The 19710-nt window shown below is 40.4% G+C and overlaps 1 protein-coding gene across 1 annotated transcript in view; it reads left to right on the top strand.

Moving 5' to 3' along the window:
- The first annotated feature begins 1734 nt into the window (after positions 1–1734).
- Positions 1735–19710, top strand: part of hs3st2 (heparan sulfate (glucosamine) 3-O-sulfotransferase 2) — a 32675-nt gene continuing 14699 nt past the window's right edge. The window contains exon 1 of the mRNA XM_060897443.1: positions 1735–2334. Within this exon, the coding sequence (XP_060753426.1) occupies positions 1781–2334 (554 nt within the window). The 5' untranslated portion in view covers positions 1735–1780. The remainder of the gene's footprint in view (positions 2335–19710) is intronic.

Below are 19710 nucleotides of genomic sequence, written 5' to 3'. Positions count from 1 at the left end.
TATGATTCTGCAGATTATAGAGACAGACTGTATGGGGCCCAGGTAATTGGGGGAAAAATTATGTTTGTCTCTTTTTTCCCTTCTCTCTCTCTCTCTCTCTCTCTCTCATATACACACACAACATTTGGGCTTTGAATGCCGTGTTCAGATATCAGTCAGCTATAAATACGTGACATGTCGCAAACAACAGAGCTGGTGACAGTGTTTGATGAGGCAAGGAGGAGTTGGAATATTTTACATCTATCTATCCAAACAAATAGAAAGAAAATGTCAGCTGTGTCCAAGCAAAATGATTCACAGTGTCAGACTCTGACCAGTGAAAGACCTCCTTTCACATTTCATACAGGATTGTCATCATTTATATAAATATAATCTGCACATTCAGTGTTTCTTTTTCCAGACTCATCCTAGTGAGAAATGACTTAGTCAGAATTGCTGACGGAAAATCTCAACGCTTTGCTCAACAAGTCACTGGACTTGTCATAAATCTGACATTGGGGTGAAGTATTCTCTCGTGATCGTGGCGACTAAAAATGGACATGCTGAAGTGGAAGCTTAATAAGCAGCTTCTGCTCTTAGCATCAAATCAAACCTGGAGGATTCACACTAAGACCTCCCAACATGAAAAGCTGTGCAAACGTAAGCTTCGTCTGATACAGTCTTACCCAGCGGGGAATGAGACCTGTCGACTTTAAAGCTCCGGGAACCAAGTACACAATCCAGTGGCAAAGCAGCAGATTAGATAATGAGGATTAAAGGGGCTTCATGCCTATTTGTCTTGATGTCTTGACAACTCTATTGGGGGGGAGGGTGAGAAAGGGAGAGAGAGGGGGGGAAGGGGGAAAGTGAGTGAGAGAGAGAGAGAGAGAGAGAGAGAGAGAGAGAGAGAGAGAGAGAGAGAGCCTTGCTTCTCTCTTTTCAATATATTTCACCTTAAATGTCCTTTTTCAATACTTTCTCCTACTGTCTTCTGATTGTCTGCAAGGAGAGAGACAGAGTTTCTCTCTTTCTCTCTCTCTCTCGTACACACACACACACACACACACACACACACACACCTTGCAGAAGATGAAATGAAATCGCATCATCAGTAAAGGAACCCAAAGCCTCTGCAGATGTAAAGCTAGTTTTAGATTAAAATGTGTGGACACGTGCACAGCGTGTAAATATAAAAATAAAACCCAAACGCGTAATGAATACGAGAACACGACGTGACGTCAGGCGTCGTCTTTAAGTGTGTGTCAGGCGGTGGACGGGTGTCGGAGCTGCTGCGGAGAACTTTGGAGGAGACGCCACGCAAGCTGGAGGAAGCGCCGTGGCTTTGGGACGACGACATGTTTTGGGAAACTTTGAAGAAGAATGGTTCGTTACAGTGCGGGATGTTCAGCCCTCAGCACGGATTGTGTGGATTATTATGCGTAGCGGGACGAAGCGTGTGGTCGTACACGGGAGTATCGCACAGATTGCATACGACTGCAGGAGTCAAGTGCAGGAGCAGGACTGGGTTCTCCTGCGTGCACAATTAAAGTAGACCGCGTTTCTCTGCGCTTTGTGAGTGCGCAACACTACGTGAGTTGAAAGTGTTTTCAACAAACGTGTCACTTTTAAAAATAATAATAAGTAAATAAAAGGTTTGATTTCATCCGGTTTGCAGAATGAGATTTGAGTGGAGGTGTCACCGCCGCACGCTCGGAGTTTACTCCGTAGGCAAAATGTGGCGCGCGAGAATCAAGGAGCAACTCGAAGGCTAAAACCATGCTGCGCTTTAACGCATGGAGAAATGGCCTATAGGTTTCTGTCCAGCCGCGCGGCGCCGTCCTCCAGCTCCAAGTTCAGCAGCAGGTTCATGTTCATCTTTACGCTCTCGCTGTCCTTCACGTACGTGTGCTACAGCGTGCTCTTCTGCTCGGCTCCGGTTATACCGAGCAGCCGCTTTGAGGAGCGACGGTGCGCGCGTGGAGAGAGCGCCGGCGCCAAGAAGCTGCTGCAGAATTCAGCCGCTTGCACGGACGCGAACTCGAACCGAAGTGAACTAAAAGCCACGGCGGCCCCAATGCGTGTGGCTCTGAACCGGAGCGAGCAGTCAAGCATGCGGAACTCGCGTGTGCGCGGTCCCGACGTGACGCGCTCTAAACCGGCCAACGCTTCCACCATTAGCGCGAGCGCGCAGCGGTACGGAAACAAGAAGCTGCCCAACGCGATGATCGTGGGTGTGAAGAAGGGCGGCACGCGCGCCGTGCTGGAGTTCATCCGCATACATCCGGATGTGCGTGCGCTCGGCACCGAGCCGCACTTCTTCGACCGGAACTACGACAAAGGAATGGACTGGTACAGGTAAGGACTAAGAGCACGGGAACCCATTCACTGACCCAAACTGTCTCTGTGATTGAACTCCTGCACTGTTTGTTTGTTTGTTTGTTTGTTTGTTTGTTTGTTTGATTGATTTACTCACGTGTTCTTATTGCAGGTAGAACGTGCTCGGTGTTCTGTACACCACCAAAGTCATGCTCGAAAATAACCAATTTGCTACATTTCTGAATTATTAACAGCATTTATTTGTTATTTGCAAGTTTAAAGACTAGATTAAAATATTTATCATGTTTATTTATTTTAATATAAAATTTTTATATTTATATACTATGTTATATATGTACTTTTAATATGAATCTCTTAGTTAGAAAGTGGATTTTCTGTATCTTTAAGGTGAGAAATTCCGTCCAGTTGTGAGCCTTAAAGGTACAATATATCTACATCTCCAGGTAAAAGATATATAATACAATTTTAATCTCATCAATCAGAATGATGATATACACATATGAATAAATCCTGATGAACATAAAATGAAAGACAAGCTAATCTGGTAGGAAGTGAGTCATATTAGAGGATGCGTTCTCCATGGAGTCATGGGGAAATAATACCACAGGATAAATAGGAGGCCTTTTCCTTATAGTAGTAAAGTTACTGTACATTATACTCCTCCTGTCATTGGAAGTTGTGGAGCACCGTTCAGATCAGAGTCTTCCATCTGACGTGATGGCCAGCCACTGAAATGCACCTTCGGGAGCCATCGAGCTCGTAGCTGAGCCTGCCATGGCTGCGTGGTATACGAGGCTAGGGAGTGTGATAGTCTTTAAGAGTGTGTCAGACCTCCCACTAGCAGTGCAGGGCTCACAGCTCAGTAATTACACATACATCGCACCTCTGGAAAGAGTCGGACGGTGAGCGTCAGAACGCAACCCACCTTTTTCAGGAGATTTCAGGAAACACTAAAGAGAAAGAATTCTGTTCAGTCAGAAGTTGTCTGCTCGACGGCTTCACCGTGCTTGGAAACGCTGCAAGAAAAAAGGGATTAAGACCCAAATAAATGTTATAGAGAAGAGGGGCTGACAAACAGGATATGACTGTGTCTAGGTGTAGGGGTAATGAGCTGCAAAATATATGCTGCCCAATAATAGATATGCTGGCTCATAAAAATATGATATAAACATCATGCTAAAATTGTACATGCTGAGAACATTGTATCATCAGAACCTCTGTAAAGCTTTGGGTTTTATTATATGTTTTTATTAAGGATTTTTACATGGGGCCTATCATACAAAAATGTACTTATTAATGTACTCCACATTCTCATGACATCTGTACCACCTCGTGTTTCAGGAAACACACACACACACACACACACACACACACACACACACACACACTCAGAGCTATCAATACTATTTGTAGACTGCTTAGTTAAAATGCCACAGAGGCCAAGACACTGAAACAGTTCCTCTAATTGTCCCTGAAAGCAATTTTCTTTTAGCTTGTGACATCTTGCGATAAAGGCCACACGTAATGAAAAGATGATTGGTCGATTAAGTCAAAAGTTCCTCGGAAAGTTGCCTAACAATGTTTCGCAATCTTATTATCCATTTCACCTCCAGTCTGGTTAATGACATCTGTAAAATTCAGTGCGCGACGTCCGGAACGCTGGTCAATGGGGCTCACCTATGAGCTTTCTGAAATAATGAGATCCCCATAAGCCCGAGAACTGCACCAGGGCCATTTGGTTAATTGTTGAGTTATGAACAAGATAAACGCAGCAAAATTTATTAGTGTCTTTCCAAAATGGGGGAAAAAAATTGTATTTTTCGTATTTTTGGACAACCACCAGTCGCCTTTTCACCGTCTAGAGAAAGGAACCACGATAGATTTTCCAAAAGTTCGATTTTCTGCTGATTTTTAAAGCGCGACAAATAAATAATGCTACACACCATGAAAATCTTAAAAGGTTCGTCATGCTTCTATTGATTTTTTTACTGAATCCCTTCAAGTAGATTTTCATAAAAAGTGCTCAGATTGTGAGAGAAGCCTTTTAACATTTTCTGCAGGCCCAGACTTTCCTCCTGGTCTTGCGTTAATTGGCTCGGAGGAGGAGGAGGAGGAGGAGGAGGCAGGGGAGAAATGCTGCAGTCAGAGTCAGAAGTTGACAAGGACAGAAAGTTGGGTGAAGCTCATTTAGCTGGGGGAAAAAAAAAACACAACATATCCTTTCTCGAACATATGACTTAGCCTGCCACCTTCACTAATGGGAATTCCTGATCTAAGACGAAGTCTGAGAGATGGTGAGATTACTGTAACACAACCATCTCTATCTACACTCACGCAGATTTGCCCGTAGCACTCAGAGATATTTTTATATGGTCGGTTTTGGCTTAAATTACTCATTAAGGCTGAGTGGCAACATTTCGTTCTAAAAAAAAAAAATTTAAAAAAAAACCTACAGACTTGGAATATAGAGCAATTATACTGCAGTATCATATTTTGTTCATATTGTGCAGCTCTAAAAGCTACAACAACAGCAGTCAACAACACTGCGTTTAACAAACTCAGCTCGGTTGTATAAATCTGTGCAGCAGTCTAACACACACACACACGTACACACACACAAACGCACCATTATTACCATCTAAGATTGTTAGTGCAGCGACTAAATACGTAATGAAACTGTCACTTCTGCACCTCATGAATGTCCTCGGTGGCACTCAGAGCTCAAGCATTAAATAAAGTACAGGCATTAATGCATGACTCGTGTGCTTTCAGGTGGCCCTGCCAGGCATTTGCATTTCTACCTCACAATGAGTGAAGCCAGTCTGCCTCTCATTATGCCATGCTAATGTTCCCATTATTTTCTGCAGCTTTGCATGCGGTCTTTAGCTGAGAGCAGAGAAGAAGGAAAAAAAAAAAGGAAGAAGAAGAAACCTCTATAGAAGCAAGTAAACAGTGTGGAAAGTTAAGCTGAACTGACGAGTCCTTAGGAAAAGTGCAAGATTTATATGAAGCTATGAAGAAATCCATCTAAACCACAGAGACAATTAAGCAAAAAAGCTCACTGGGTGATAAGCGGTCTGATGGAGAAGGCTGTCCTGAGAGCGCTGACAGGAAATGAAACTCCAAATGAATTTTGTCTTGTTGCTTTTCTCCTCTTTTCATCTCCAGTGCAAGGAGGAAGCGTCTTTATGCTTTTCGAAACGATGCCATATATACGACGCGTTCGATAATTTCCTGCACCAATGAAACATCTAGAAAGTTTGGTCTTATACGTTCTTTACCAGAATAAAATGTCCGTCAGCACAGAAGAGCGGCTCTGTTTATTCTCACACAGTAGACACAGTGAAGGCGTTATTAGGACACTGACGCTACCATGCCTACTGAAATGTTGTTTATTGTCCCTCATTTGCTTTCTGTTCAGCACAGATGGCTCAGCTTAGCTTTCTTTCTCTCTACACCCACATTCACACACAGATGTGTCATGATAGAAACGATTAAAAATGATGATGATGGTGATGATGATGATGATGATGATGATGATGATGTCGGACCAACCGTAACCGGCCTGCAGCACGACAGGTTGAGGTTTGTCGCTGTCAGCTTGTCGTTTTCGGTTGTTGTTTCGTCCTGAAGAAAAACCCGGGGTTATTGATCTTTCTGTATTAAACTTGTCTACTGCACACTGGGGGAGAAAAAACATCTCAGTAAGTGAAAACATCTTGAATTCAAATGGATCAAGTTTCTCTTATTGCAAGAGTTTACTAAAGCATATATGAGAAGATTAAAGTTATTCCAGACTTTTATTATTTTATTTACATTCTTTCTTTGAAGAAATTGTTCGAAAGAACGATAAAACCAATAAAGCAAAACTATTTCAATCCTGGAATTAGAAAAAAAAAATGCTGATTTAATAATCTAACATTTGGTTTAGTGTATTTTTATGTGTTAGTTTGTTTTATGTCTAAATACATACTGTAGGCAATACAGCTCTTGCACTCTGTGTGTGTGTAGGTGGCATCATTAGTGTATGACAGCAGAACCAAAACACACACGTGAACAGCCACCGCTGTCTGTCGTTAGCTATTAGACCGAAACCTGTGAGCGCCGTTAGCCCGAGCGTCAGATGGAGAAATTCACGGAGCAATTTAGAGAGGACGAATTAGTACTGAAAAGTGGAGGCATGTCTCTACAGGCACTTCAGTTTTAAATGAAATAGCCACCTGAGTCAGAAGTTTTTTTATAATGTTTCAAGCAGCTCCGGCTTTTAAAGATAAAATGTAAGAGTAGTTTTAATGGGGATTAGATTTTAATCTAGCTCGAGTTCACGGAGATATAGACGAAGATATACTGTTAGTAGGTGCACTTAAACAAAGCTTAATGTTACGTGTGTGTGTGTGTGTGTGTGTTTGTGCTCTTTATTTCTCCCACAATGCTTTTCAAGGCAAAACACTGACCCTAATACTTCTGTTACTTAAAGAGGTGCACTGAAGTCTGAAAATAGGCTTGGACTAAGAATAACAAGGACTAAAAATCAGTTACATAACATTTAGTACAGCAAAGAAAACAGTACAAGGTTTCTCTTTATTTATTTATTTGTTTGTTTGTTTATTTATTTATTTATCTCGCTTACTTACACTCCCACCATCTTGTAGACTGTACAGGAGAATCCATGCTGCCGCCACCAGCCTTCACAACAGCTTTTTCCTGAGGCAGTCACACACACACACACACACACACACACACACACCCACACACACACACACCCACACACACACACACACACACACACACAGACTTACTGTATCAAACCCTTCCCAGATCCCACCATCACTACACACCTGCCCCGGTGCCTATAAGAGACACAGTTAACTAATGAGACTCTTTTGTTGTTGTTGTTGTTGTTGTTGTTGTCTCTCACTTTTCTTCAGTCTCTAGTTTACAGCACTAGATTTTGACGAACGTCTTTCTGTTCTGTTCTGCCACATCATCAAATACACACGTGTATTGTGTATTGACCGTCACACTTTACACGTCGGAGCATTTAAACTTCAGCCTTTAAATCATATCATAGCAGCGAGTTAGTGACGTTTATGTGCAGATTATTCAGTCAGGATTTCAGTAACTGATGTAATGATGTTGTTCGACATTTCATGAAGATTTTAAAAAGACGTCGAGCCAACGTGAATTCACAAATGAAGACGAATGAGAAGAAACGCTGATGTTTAAGTCGATTCTGTTTGAACTCAGCCTTGGTGAGGACCCCTGAGATGAGATGCTATTAAATTAATAAAAATAATACTAATTATTTTCCTGACATGATGTATTTGGTGTTCAGAGTCACAGAAGATTTTTCTCTCTTATTCTCACTTAATTCACATTAAAAGAACCTTTTCTGGAATTTGGCTCCAGATTTTTGCCATTTTCCAGATTAATTTCTTCAATGATATATTGCGCAATTAGCACAGATGTGAGTCAGATAGCGTTCCAGTTTTTGTTGGCTTTTACAACGCTGTGGATTTTAGTGTAGTGATCTTTCATGTTTCTCGAGGTTTGTGGTGCGTGACCAGAAAAATAAATAAAAGCAATTTATTTGCGTTCAGTTCAATTCAGTTTTATTTGTGTAGCACATTTAACAAATCGACTTTATTTACCAGAACATAGCAGTTTAGGATATAAATTCGAAATAGAACATTCATCAGATTAGCTCGTTTGGAATCGTTTGGCATTGCTGAATGTGGGAGCATGTGTTAAAGTGTGTGAGTTGTTTTTTTAGTGTGTAGTTTGTAAAGATGAGATTTGTGTTGGTCTGGCAACCGGTATTTTTCTCCACACGAACATGGTTGTAGGTGTAAATTTAATTGGTGTAGTTTCTGGCATTACAGTACATTCCCTGGAAATAACACCGCAGTGATATAGTAATAATACAGCGATGTTGTTAGGTAGTAAAACACCTTCATGTAGCGATTGTTCAGTTTTAACTGAAGTTCACTAAACTGCACTGAGAGACTTGCATGAAGTGAGTCGTAAACGTCTCTTCTGTCTGTCACAGAGAAGTGAAGAGACTTTCAGAAAAGCTTTCAGATGCAAAGGCTCTCGAATCAGAGCCATACCGAGTGAGCAGAACTACAACACAGAAGAAGAAGCGACAAACACACACACACACACAGTAACACATACACAGTAACAGTGATGAACCCGATGCCCGGAGGACACGTACCAACCTAACAAGATTGTCATCTTCATATGCTCCTTGAATTGTGTTGAGAGGAAGGCTGTAGACTCTGGCTTGGTTTAGCTACGACCTGCTCTGTGTGGCTCTGCCGCTCACGTGGATCGTATCTCTTGATGTGATATAAAGGTTTCAGAATTTTTTTTTAAAGGTAGATTTCTTTTGAAATGTCTCTCAGAAAGTTCACAACTGGGTCTACTGTCTTCTGAGTTTCTGTTGACTTTCATCATGTTTCTTTTGTAATGTTGTATTGACGTGAAGGATACAATAATAATGTAGTCACCTGGAAGACACTCCTCGAGTCACCGTCTGTCCTAAAACCAACTGAACAGATAATAATAATAATAATAATAATAATAATAATAAACTACTACGTTAACACCTTTAAGTCTGTTAGAGATGTTCCTGCCCATAAGTCCGGGCAGACTTGCTCCAGTTTCTTCAGGTTGGTTTCATGACCCTTACAGAATCTTATATGAAATTTTTCCAAGCTTTATTTTTTTAACTGAGTTTTTAACTTTTTAGACTGAGTCATCAAATTGTCTTGTATTATTTCCCTGTTTATTGTTTCATCCATTCTCCTTTCAATTTTAACAAAATGCTCAGTCCCTGCTGAGGAAAATCATCCCCACAGCATGATGCTGCCACCCCCATGTTTCACTGCTGGAACGGTGTTTACTGACGAATGGAAAGTGTTATGTTTGTGCCACACATAGTTTTTTTGAATTTTGGCCAAAAAGCTCTCATGTAACCACAAAACCTTATACCATAGGTATAATCTGTAACTCCAGATGTTCTCCAGATTTGTGTCCACAGTAATGGCTTCTTTCTTGACACTCTCACATATAAGCCAGTTGTAGGAAGAGCCTTTGAAATCAACCCCTGAACTCTGTAGAGCCTTCAATGTGATTGTTGGCTTCACTGTAGCTTCTGCCTCCTTAGTCTCCTTACTATACTAAAGTAACACTTGAACATCAAACTTTTGGTATCTGCAATGAAAACCATGTGTCTTAATACAGATTAATCCCTTTTTACTGTTATAATCAGCTTCTGTTCTGTGAGGTCTTTCCACTAGATGTTGGAGCGAGTCTGTGTGGATTTGTGTTCATTCAGCTACAAGAGCATTAGTGAGATCAGACACTGATGGTGTAAGAGTGAGGAGGTCTGGGGTTCAGTCGGTGTTCAGTGGGGTTGAGTCAGAGTCAGGGCTCAGTGCAGGACACTCCAGATCTTCTACTCCAACCTTCGCAGGTGATAACAGTTTGGGGTAAAACCACATCTGGGTGAGATGTTCAGGATTCCTCATACTTTTGGCCATGTCATGTGTTTTATGCATGTCTATAAGTTTCTCTGTAATTTTCCTAGAATGCTGTGCGGTTTTCATTTTCACACCGATTCAGACCAACAGTTCTTGACTTGGTCTTTAATCCAGTAAAGGTGAACTTTGTTAATGATTCAAAGGTAGAAGACAATTGTGTCCTCATTAGGACCATATTTGTGTATATGTGTGTAATCTTGAAACTTCCACAGCACAAGGGTTGATTATAATCTGTTTATCACAGACTTATTTTCTTACATAAAACCAAACACCAATCAGTTGTCACTATGAATAAATCATTCATTCATTCATTCATCTTCTACCACTTATCCGAACTACCTTGGGTCACGGGGAGCCTGTGCCTATCTCAGACGTCATCGGGCATCAAGGCAGGATACACCCTGGACGGAGTGCCAACCCATCACAGGGCACACACACACACACTCTCATACTACGGACAATTTTCCAGAGATGCTAATCAACCTACCATGCATGTCTTTGCATGTCTTTACCCCCGAGGCACGAGGAGAACATGCAAACTCCACACACACAAGGTGGAGGCGGGAATCGAACCCCCAACCCTGGAGGTGTGAGGCGAACGTGCTAACCACTAAGCCACCGTGCCCCCATGAATAAATCAGTGTTTTAAAAGAAAATACGACAGCACAAAATATTATGTTATCCATTTGTCATCCAGACGATTCTTATGAGGGTTGAATACCTTCACAAGGCACTGTATGTTTAGGGAATCAGCTACCACTCGATTCTTTATACTAAATATTGTTTTTTTATGAGCTAGACTAAGGTCATTAAGCTTATTTTTACTCTTTTTCACTAATTATATAAAAAGGATGATTCCTGTCCTTGATTCTGATTGGCTGAGCCGTGTTCGTTGTAAACGACTCTTTACACGTCCCACATCTGTGACCTCATTACCTCAACATTACTGAGATAAATAAATGGTTTAAAATGTACGATTTTATTATGGATTTGGATTTACTCGGTCAGCTAAATGTGGACGAAAGAGATCGACAGTATAGAAGAGGAAGATAAAAGAATTGGATGTCATGCTGAAAGGTGCATTAACGCCACCTACTGGACTGGAGTATAACCGAGTATAAAGAGCTGCATTGTGTTGCTTGGCAACCATACCGCTAAATGTTCCTTAAGAACTACATAGCTTGGTGAAATAATAATTATTTGTTAGTAATAAATGATTGTATTTTTGTTGCTGTGTGTTTATTTTTTAAAAACTTATCAACCTGAGCTGTTCTTAAATTCCAATAAATGAAAATTTAAGTTGAAATGTTTTATTATTAATGGTTGACATGTGTAGCAGTATCTAAAACAGGAGAATAATCAAATAGTTGGTTTATAATAATCTCACAATAAAAACATTTCAGAAATCTCAGATATTCAATAGTTCATATTCAACTTAATAATGATGAGTCCCAGAGATAGGGGACTCGAGTCATATGACTTGACTCGAGTCAGACTTAAGTCGAAAATTTGAGACTTGAGACTTGTTTGACAAATGATAAAAAAAAGACTTGACTTGACTCTGACTTGACATTCATGACATGAGACGTACTTGAGACTTGCACAAGCTTCCTAAGCAAACTTCAGTTACTCATAGAGATTCAAGGCTTCATGGTTGACAGATTTTGACCTTGTTGTGACCTCAACCCTTTCTGGATCAGCTTCAACATCGAACCAGGTCATCTGCTGGTTACAGTGACAATACCAGATACTGTACATCCTACCAACATTACAACACTAGTTATTTGGATATTATGTTAGCAAGGAAACCTTTTTAGTAGAGGAGGCATAAATCAGTCCAAGCTAACTTCAAAATATTCAGAGGAGCTTTTCAGATTTCAGGTTTTCAAGATCTTCAAAGCACAACAAAGTTTGACTTTTTTGCCTAAAAAAGCTGAAGAAAAGTCAAGCATAGAGGTTTATCTGATTAAAAGAAAAAAGGAAGAATAAATAATATAGAAGAAGTAAATATCTGTATCAGTGCTGGGGGCACGGTGTCTTAGTGGTTAGCACATTCCCCTCACACCTCCAGGGTTGGGGGTTCGATTCCCGCCTCCACCTTGTGTGTGTGGAGTTTGCATGTTCTCCCAGTGCCTCGGGGGTTTTCTCCGGGTACTCCGGTTTCCTCCCCCGGTCCAAAGACATGCATGGTAGGTTGATTGGCATCTCTGGAAAAATTGTCCGTAGTGTGTGATTGTGTGAGTGAATGAGAGTGTGTGTGTGCCCTGTGTTGGGTTGGCACTCCGTCCAGGGTGTATCCTGCCTTGATGCCCGATGACGCCTGAGATAGGCACAGGCTCCCCGTGACCCGAGGTAGTTCGGATAAGCGGTAGAAAATGAGTGAGTGTATCAGTGCTATTATAATTATTATGGTATTGTATTTTTTCATGAATGAAAAATTTTGTATATTTGTATATTTTTACAGCAGCACTGGTTACACACTGGTTTGAGGGAAAAAGTCTAGATGGCATACTTACATTACAAATCATACAACTCTAATTCTCTAAAGAACTCTTATCTCAATATGCTGTAAGCCTGAGTCATGACGTGTTATTGTACAAGCACCCATTTCTTTGAAAAATGACTGTATGAGTGCAACCTACGCGGTATTCCATCCATCATCCGGTAGACACCATCTCTTCCAGAGCTTCCCCTCTCTGGGACCATAGCTGAAGTAAATGATACCAAAAATATCGCAGCAGCACCAAAGAGCAAAAAAAAAAGACATTTCCGCTGCAGCACAAATGAGTTTGCGGGCTGACAAGTTGAAGACCTCTAGGATTTTATAGTCTATACTGAAGAGTCTCTTTGAGATAAAAACCCAGGGATCCTTCTCTCTTCTGAGTTAAAGTGGAGCTTCAATGCAAAGGGAAATGTTTCACAGTGAAGTATAAAGAAGGCTCAGATCACTCGGTTTGTCAGTGCAGACACTTTTGGTGGAAGCTGCAGTAAAACTCTAATCTAATTGGAAGAGCAATGAAACCATTGTTTTTTGGATTCATTTTGGGTTTCAGTGAAAATATAATCCATACACGTCATTAAAAATCTAGTGACCTTCTATCATCTGAATATAATGTGATATATTATTTACACAGACAGGACTGTGGAGGATGATGCTGATGATGATGGTGATGATGGATGGCATTAATATAGTTTTTTCGGAAATCAGTAAGACAGAAGTCGATGGTTTCAAAGCAGTTAAGATCAACCATTAGAAATACTTTTAATTGTGTAGAAAGGTGCAGAATGAAATACTGCTGTCTACATTAAAGGCAAAACACTTCACTTCACTTCACACTTCATTTTATTCCTCTTCTTCAGAAGAGTAAAAGGTTAATATTACAGCTACGTAAATAACCGCAAGCTGTTCCTGTTTTAACGTATGGGAAATGTATTGCTTTTACTCTAGATGCATAATGCTGCAAAAAGGGAAGAAGAAACGTTCACTGAAATGAGTTTAGATTAGATTTGAGTTCATTCATCATTCCTTCACCGTCGTTCGAAGCAGCATTTCCACATCACAGCTCCAGCTCAATCCTGAGTTCAGGTTACTGTCTCCATATTTCAGAGTGCTCTGGTTTCCTCACCTCTCAAAACAAGTATGTAGATGAATAGGATACACTAAATTGCCTCTAGGTGTGAATGTGTGTTCATGGCTTTCTGTATTGAATTTGAGCCTCATCCTGGATGTATTCCCGGCTCAGGGATAAGCTCTGGATCCACATTGACTTTAACAGAATGAGTGAATCATCAATAACTTTGATTTTCAATGCCAAAAATATGTGACCACTTGACCATCATACACATATGAGGTTCTTACCAAAAAATGTTGCCACAAATATGAAAGCATACAATTGTATAGAATGTCTTTGTACGCTTTGCTATGACAACTTACCTTTTCTGGATGTCATGGATGTACACAAAGCACAGAGCTCCATGAAGACATGGTGTGTGAAGGTTGGAGTAGAAGATCTCAAGTGTCCTGCACTGAGCCCTGACTCTGACTCAACCCCACTGAACACCGACTGAACCCCAGACCTTCTCACTCTTACACCATCAGTGTCTGATCTCACTAATGCTCTTGTAGCTGAATGAACACAAATCCACACAGACACTACAGCATCTAGTGGAAAGACGTCACAGAACAACAGAAGAGAAGAGAAGAGTGGAGCTGATTATAACAGCAGGTCTGGAATGAGATAGGTGTGATGGTCAGGGGTGCACAAACCTTTAGGGAGGTTGGTTGGTTGGTTGGTTGTGTTTATTGTTTTCAGACAGTTAAAGTAACCTCAATAAATGTGTTATACAGACTCAACATAGAAAATAGTATGGTGTTTAATGCATGTTAAATGTCTTCTTATTGTTGGAATGACATTTTATTTATGTTCATATTAAAGCTCACCTATGAGCTGTCTGAATGACTCTGAATTCACTATTGTTGGCTTCTTTTTCCCACTGTGGCTCAGTGGCTGGTGATTAATGGTCAGACATCCTCCCAGAAGAAAATGTGAGTGAATGAAATATTAATGAGCTAATGTATTCCAGAGGAGCCAAAATTAAGCCATTCCTCTTTATCAGTCTAGGGGAGTGTGGTCTGCAATTAGTAATTAGTTTGTTCACTGGCTGCAGGATTATTTCAGACCTTGTTTATTAGAGCATTTCACCGTTTTTTTTCCCCTCCACATGTTCATGATTTGTCAGGTCCAGGCTCGTTTCAGGTAGACTCAGGCACAATCATTCTGTCGTATCCTTTGTGTATTTAACGAGCTGCTGCTCCGTGACAGAGGCAGAAACATGAGGCAGAGGCTCTTGGATGTATGAGAGCTGCATTTATTACTACAAGAACAGGTTTAAAACACAAGCAGGTTTGTATGCTTATGTAAGACTCCTTGAAAAATCAATTTATTAGAACGGTCTATTAATCTGTATAGAATTCTGATGAGACTTGATGCAGGATGAAGATTTATTGATCAAGTCTGGATATGTGAACAGCAGCTTGAAGGCAGCATGTAGCCCGTGTTTGCATAATCGTCTGAGCCTTTAGTTTATGATAATGTTGGGCTCTGGGCTGCCTAGTTAATTAGTAGCATCTGCTCTCCTATAGGAAAAGGAGGACTTTGTTAAAGTCTCAGTGTATCTCTGCTAACTGACCATGATTGATGCTTTCATTGTTTTTAAATAACAATCAGATTTCTAGCATCGTCAACATGACTGTCCAGACCTTTACCTCATCATAAAATGCATTCATTAGGACAGATTAATTCTGTTGAGAAACTGGTTATCTTTTTTGCTATTCAGCCTGTAAGTAGTACAGAATTGCTAAGCCTATAAGTATGCATTATACAAATATGCTAAGGTTAACCTCTGGTTCAAGGTGCAATATCTGTGTACATGTTTGAATGAACGGTGTAAGAACGATCTAAACAAATGCGAGACAAAAGTCATCCATATACTGAACTGTATTAAAGAGGAAATGCAAACATACTCGTAACAAGGCTTTAGAGATTTGACATAAAATCTGTCTGCCAGGCTAAAGCTAATACTACACCAGAACTTGGAGGAAGCTTTAAAAGGCTGTGCTCTTTAAATCCCTTGTCTTTTTCCAAGTACTGTTTTATCCCGATTCAAGCTATGTGTCAGGAATTTCCTCCTTGTGCCAAACGCTGTCTGCTAAAGTGGTAATCATTCAGAGCAGCCCACAGAGGTACAGAGTGCTCCTCTGTTTTCATGTCTTATTTCCAACTTTGTCCTATCATTGGTGGTCTTTTCCAAATGACTCAATTACTTGCACCTGATCGTGGCAAAGTATCGCTCAGTGTCTACACACCAGTCTTTATTAAGGCCATACGTTGTGTGTACTAGTACTCCGGTTTTGGATCTGTTTCCTGTTTTGTGTACTTTGGATTTCCTTAATATTGCTGTTTGTTGATCTCCTGACCTATGAACTCTGTCTCACCTCTCTATAGATGACAGAATATTAAACTACTGCCATGAATGCAGCAGGAAGGCAAGAGCAGCTTATATCCAAGCTGATCATGCCAGCATTCGGCTTGAACCATGTCCCTCGAATTATCTTCATGGACCCCAGCACTAAATTTGTTCCAGATGAATTTCTGTTTTACTGCAAATTTTTAATTGGAAAGCCCAGTCAACCCCAAGCCTGAGGAGTTGGAGTAGTGCTGATTCATTTCTACCAATCCTGGTCACTATGGGAGACCCATACTCAAAAAGAGTGTTTTGGCTGCTGAGGATTTAGCTCCCTTGAGACATTTTGGGGTACGGGGTGTAAAAACCCAACCAAACCCAGTTGGCCTCAAGTAGCACAAGTTACTACATGAGAATGAGGCCTCCTCAGCATTGCTCCTTCCTGCCTTTGGCGTGGCCTCCAAAAGTCTCTTACAGTTACTAACTTAGTCCTCCTCCTGCATGACAATGACATTGCTGCCTCCCACATCCTGCCCTTGCCTGGGGCAGTACATCATCTCCAGACTCCATGTCTGTTCCCTGGCTCCTCAAGCTTCAGCATTGCCGTTCGTGTTTTGCTTGGACATTTTACACTCGTGTTCCTTTGCTCCTGGCAAAGTGTTGTTCAGTGTTTACCTGTCTTCCCTGCTAAAAAACCAGCATTGCTGGTCCAGCATAAGGTATGTTTTGCATGCTGGGACCAGCTTGGGATGGTGGTACAGTATGCTGGTCCAGCATTAGGTGCTGGTTGCTGGGATGCTGGTGTTCTGGCCGACCAGCCTGGGATGCTGGTGTGCTGGCCGACCAGCCTGGGATGCTGGTGTTCTGGCCGACCAGCCTGGGATGCTGGTGTGCTGGCCGACCAGCCTGGGATGGTGGTTTGCTGGCCGACCAGCCTGGGATGGTGGATGCTAGTATAATCCCAGCAAGACCACAACAAAACCCATTTGTTACATTTCACATTTCTTAGTGCATATTCATAGTTAAATAAATACCAAGACAATTTTCTAGAGAATTGTAATTCACTTTTTAATAAAGAAAAACATTCTGGATATTCCTATCATTTACATATATATAAGTTTGTTTAAAATATTTATTGCACAATGACATTTGCCATCACACTGTAATATACACACGTGCACAAATAACGTTACACAATATAACCTTTACAACACACATTTTTGGTCTTAGCCTCTCACTCTCTCTTTTAGTGAGGAACGAGTAGTTTGTGGTGGAGATGACCATGTGCTTTAAGAGGTGCTACCCGGAGTCGTTTGCCTGTAGACAACTTCTGCTCTATATCTTCTTTATTCTCTGAAAAATAATAGAAACAAAATAAGAAACAAAACTATATATCACTCATTTGTTTATATTGTGCAGTGAACGAGTTACGATAAAACAGCTACTGCTTAAGTTACATACCTTTAAGCTTCAGTATTTGTGCCCTGAAGAAGTCTTGCTTCCATCGTACCCAATAAACCTGAGTTTGGTCAAACATGTCGTAGTTAAAGTCCTTAATATCGATAGTTGAAACAACTGCTGTGCAGCCGTCATCCAGGTACCTCACGTATGCCAACATTCTGATTCCCAGTGATCAGCAGATTCGTCGTGTCGAAGCGGAAGCTTTTTATTTACCCCAAAACAATCCTAATTACGGTGGCAAAAACAAGATGATCTGTAACACGTGCACTTATACTAAATTCGATAAACACTGTAAGGTATATAAAGTAGTCGAAAACATTGCGATATTTATTTTAGGAAAGTGCAGGAACTACATTTACCTTCGTGAACATAGTTGCTTTAAAGGTTGCATAGCAACGCTGATGCTGGGTAATATCTCTTCACATTACCGCTTTACTAAAAAAACAAACAAACAACTTAACTACCTCTTAATTGAGACAAATGGATTATATATATATATATATATATATATATATATATATATATATATATATATATATATATATATATTTCAAAAACCATCATTCTGTATGATTTACATGCTGCTTCCCTCATGGAGACCGGGAAGTCAGCATTTGTTGGTATTACTATATTTAATTTGTAGAGACACTTTAATCTCTAATGAACGATTTTTAAATGTTTTTATTCTTAGTTATTCAAAGCTTTTTGAGCTTTGTTTTTTTTTTCAGTTCTTTATTCAAAAGAGGGAGCAAAAGAAATAACACACTTAGAATTAAATATATTCCAATATATTATGTTTTAATCTTATATTAATGTGTTACATAGAAACATACACAAGCAAAAATAAAGGTTGTTCCCATGAAGCTCATTCCAGCAAGATCATACTGGTTAACCAGCTACACCAGCCCCGTTTTACTTGATAACACCATGACTATGCTGGCCACCCAGCTATACCAGCACTATACCAGCACTATACCAGCACTATACCAGCACTATAACAGCACTATACCAGCATTATACCAGCACTATACCAGCATGAACCAGTAAAAACCAGCCTGGACCGGCATGGAATTCATGCTGGTATATGCTGGAATTTTCAGCAGGGTTTACCCAGCTATTTGTCTTGTGTAGTGCTACTCTGGTTATGGATCTAGTTCTATTTCCGTTTTGTGTACTATGGCTTTCCTCAGTATTGTGGTTGCCTGACCATTACCTATGGTTGTTAATTAATGCATCTGTATCCATATCACCTGTCCATACATGGCACTATGCAGTCTACCTGGATAGCTACTTTTGCAAACATTCATAGACTTTCCAGAAAAGTCTCTGTAAATACAGACATCACACAGCTATCTATCATTTCTTTTTCTCATTTATTACACAAAAAGGAACACAAGTACACCATACGGATAAAGCCGAATAGTGCCTATTGACTGCAGTAATGTGCATTGTCATAAATCAACATTATAGAAATAAAAACGTCTCTTCTGGCATGGTGAGTGTATTTTTATACATCTATAGCATCCGTTATTTTATAGATTGCAAAAAAAAAACTCCATGGCACCTGGAATCTTGGCTTTGGATCAGCCTTCACTCTTTTCTCTTTGGGAAGGCATTGCTAGCCTTTTTATCATGTACAGATACCACATTGTATCCTATACCCTTTAAATTGCCAAAAACGAAACCCCACAACACTTCATACACTTTAGCTTCTGTCATCGCAATTCCTTCGTTTAATTCTGATCGTTAAATCACTAAAGAATTTTGCTTTAATTGCTGAAAGACACAGATTCACCCTAGTATTCATCTTTAAGTGAAAGCCTGTCTATTGTAAATACCAGCAATACAACGAGTGTGTTTTTTAACACACACACAAAAGAACTATTGTATACTTGGATATGATTTTTTTTTAATCAGCCTACTTTTACAAGGGTATGTATTTATCCAAAAGCGATGCTTCTGAACACATTCTGTGTTAATTTGAAGTGCTAACAGAGATGTGTCTCTGCTAATTTTGGTACTATTTTGATCCTCAATTACATTCTCACTCTATCACTGTTTTTCTGATCTAACAGCACTTACTGTTTGTCAGCGTAATAGCTAATGATACTGTTTTTTTGTCTCAACCTGGATATTTTCATGATGCCATCCTGTAATAATGAGGTCACCTGCGTGCACACCCTGTCTTATATATGACACTTCGGTCAACAAAGGAACAGAATCTAGCCATGGGGGTCACAGTCCAGTGACTTCTGTGCCGGTCCCAAGCCCGGATAAATAGAGAGGGTTGCGTCAGGAAGGGCATCCGGCATAAAACATTGCCAAATCTAACCATGCGAGTTGTCAGTAAGTATGGATGTAATTAATGAGGATTTGAAGCTAGTGGGTGCAAGTGTTGAGGATGCAGAAGATAGGGTTAGGT

This window comes from Tachysurus vachellii, chromosome 21 (genome assembly GCF_030014155.1).
Source record: "Tachysurus vachellii isolate PV-2020 chromosome 21, HZAU_Pvac_v1, whole genome shotgun sequence".
Lineage (NCBI taxonomy): Eukaryota > Metazoa > Chordata > Actinopteri > Siluriformes > Bagridae > Tachysurus > Tachysurus vachellii.
The sequence above is the reverse complement of the archived record's forward strand: the minus strand, read 5'-3'. Positions and strand labels throughout refer to the sequence as shown.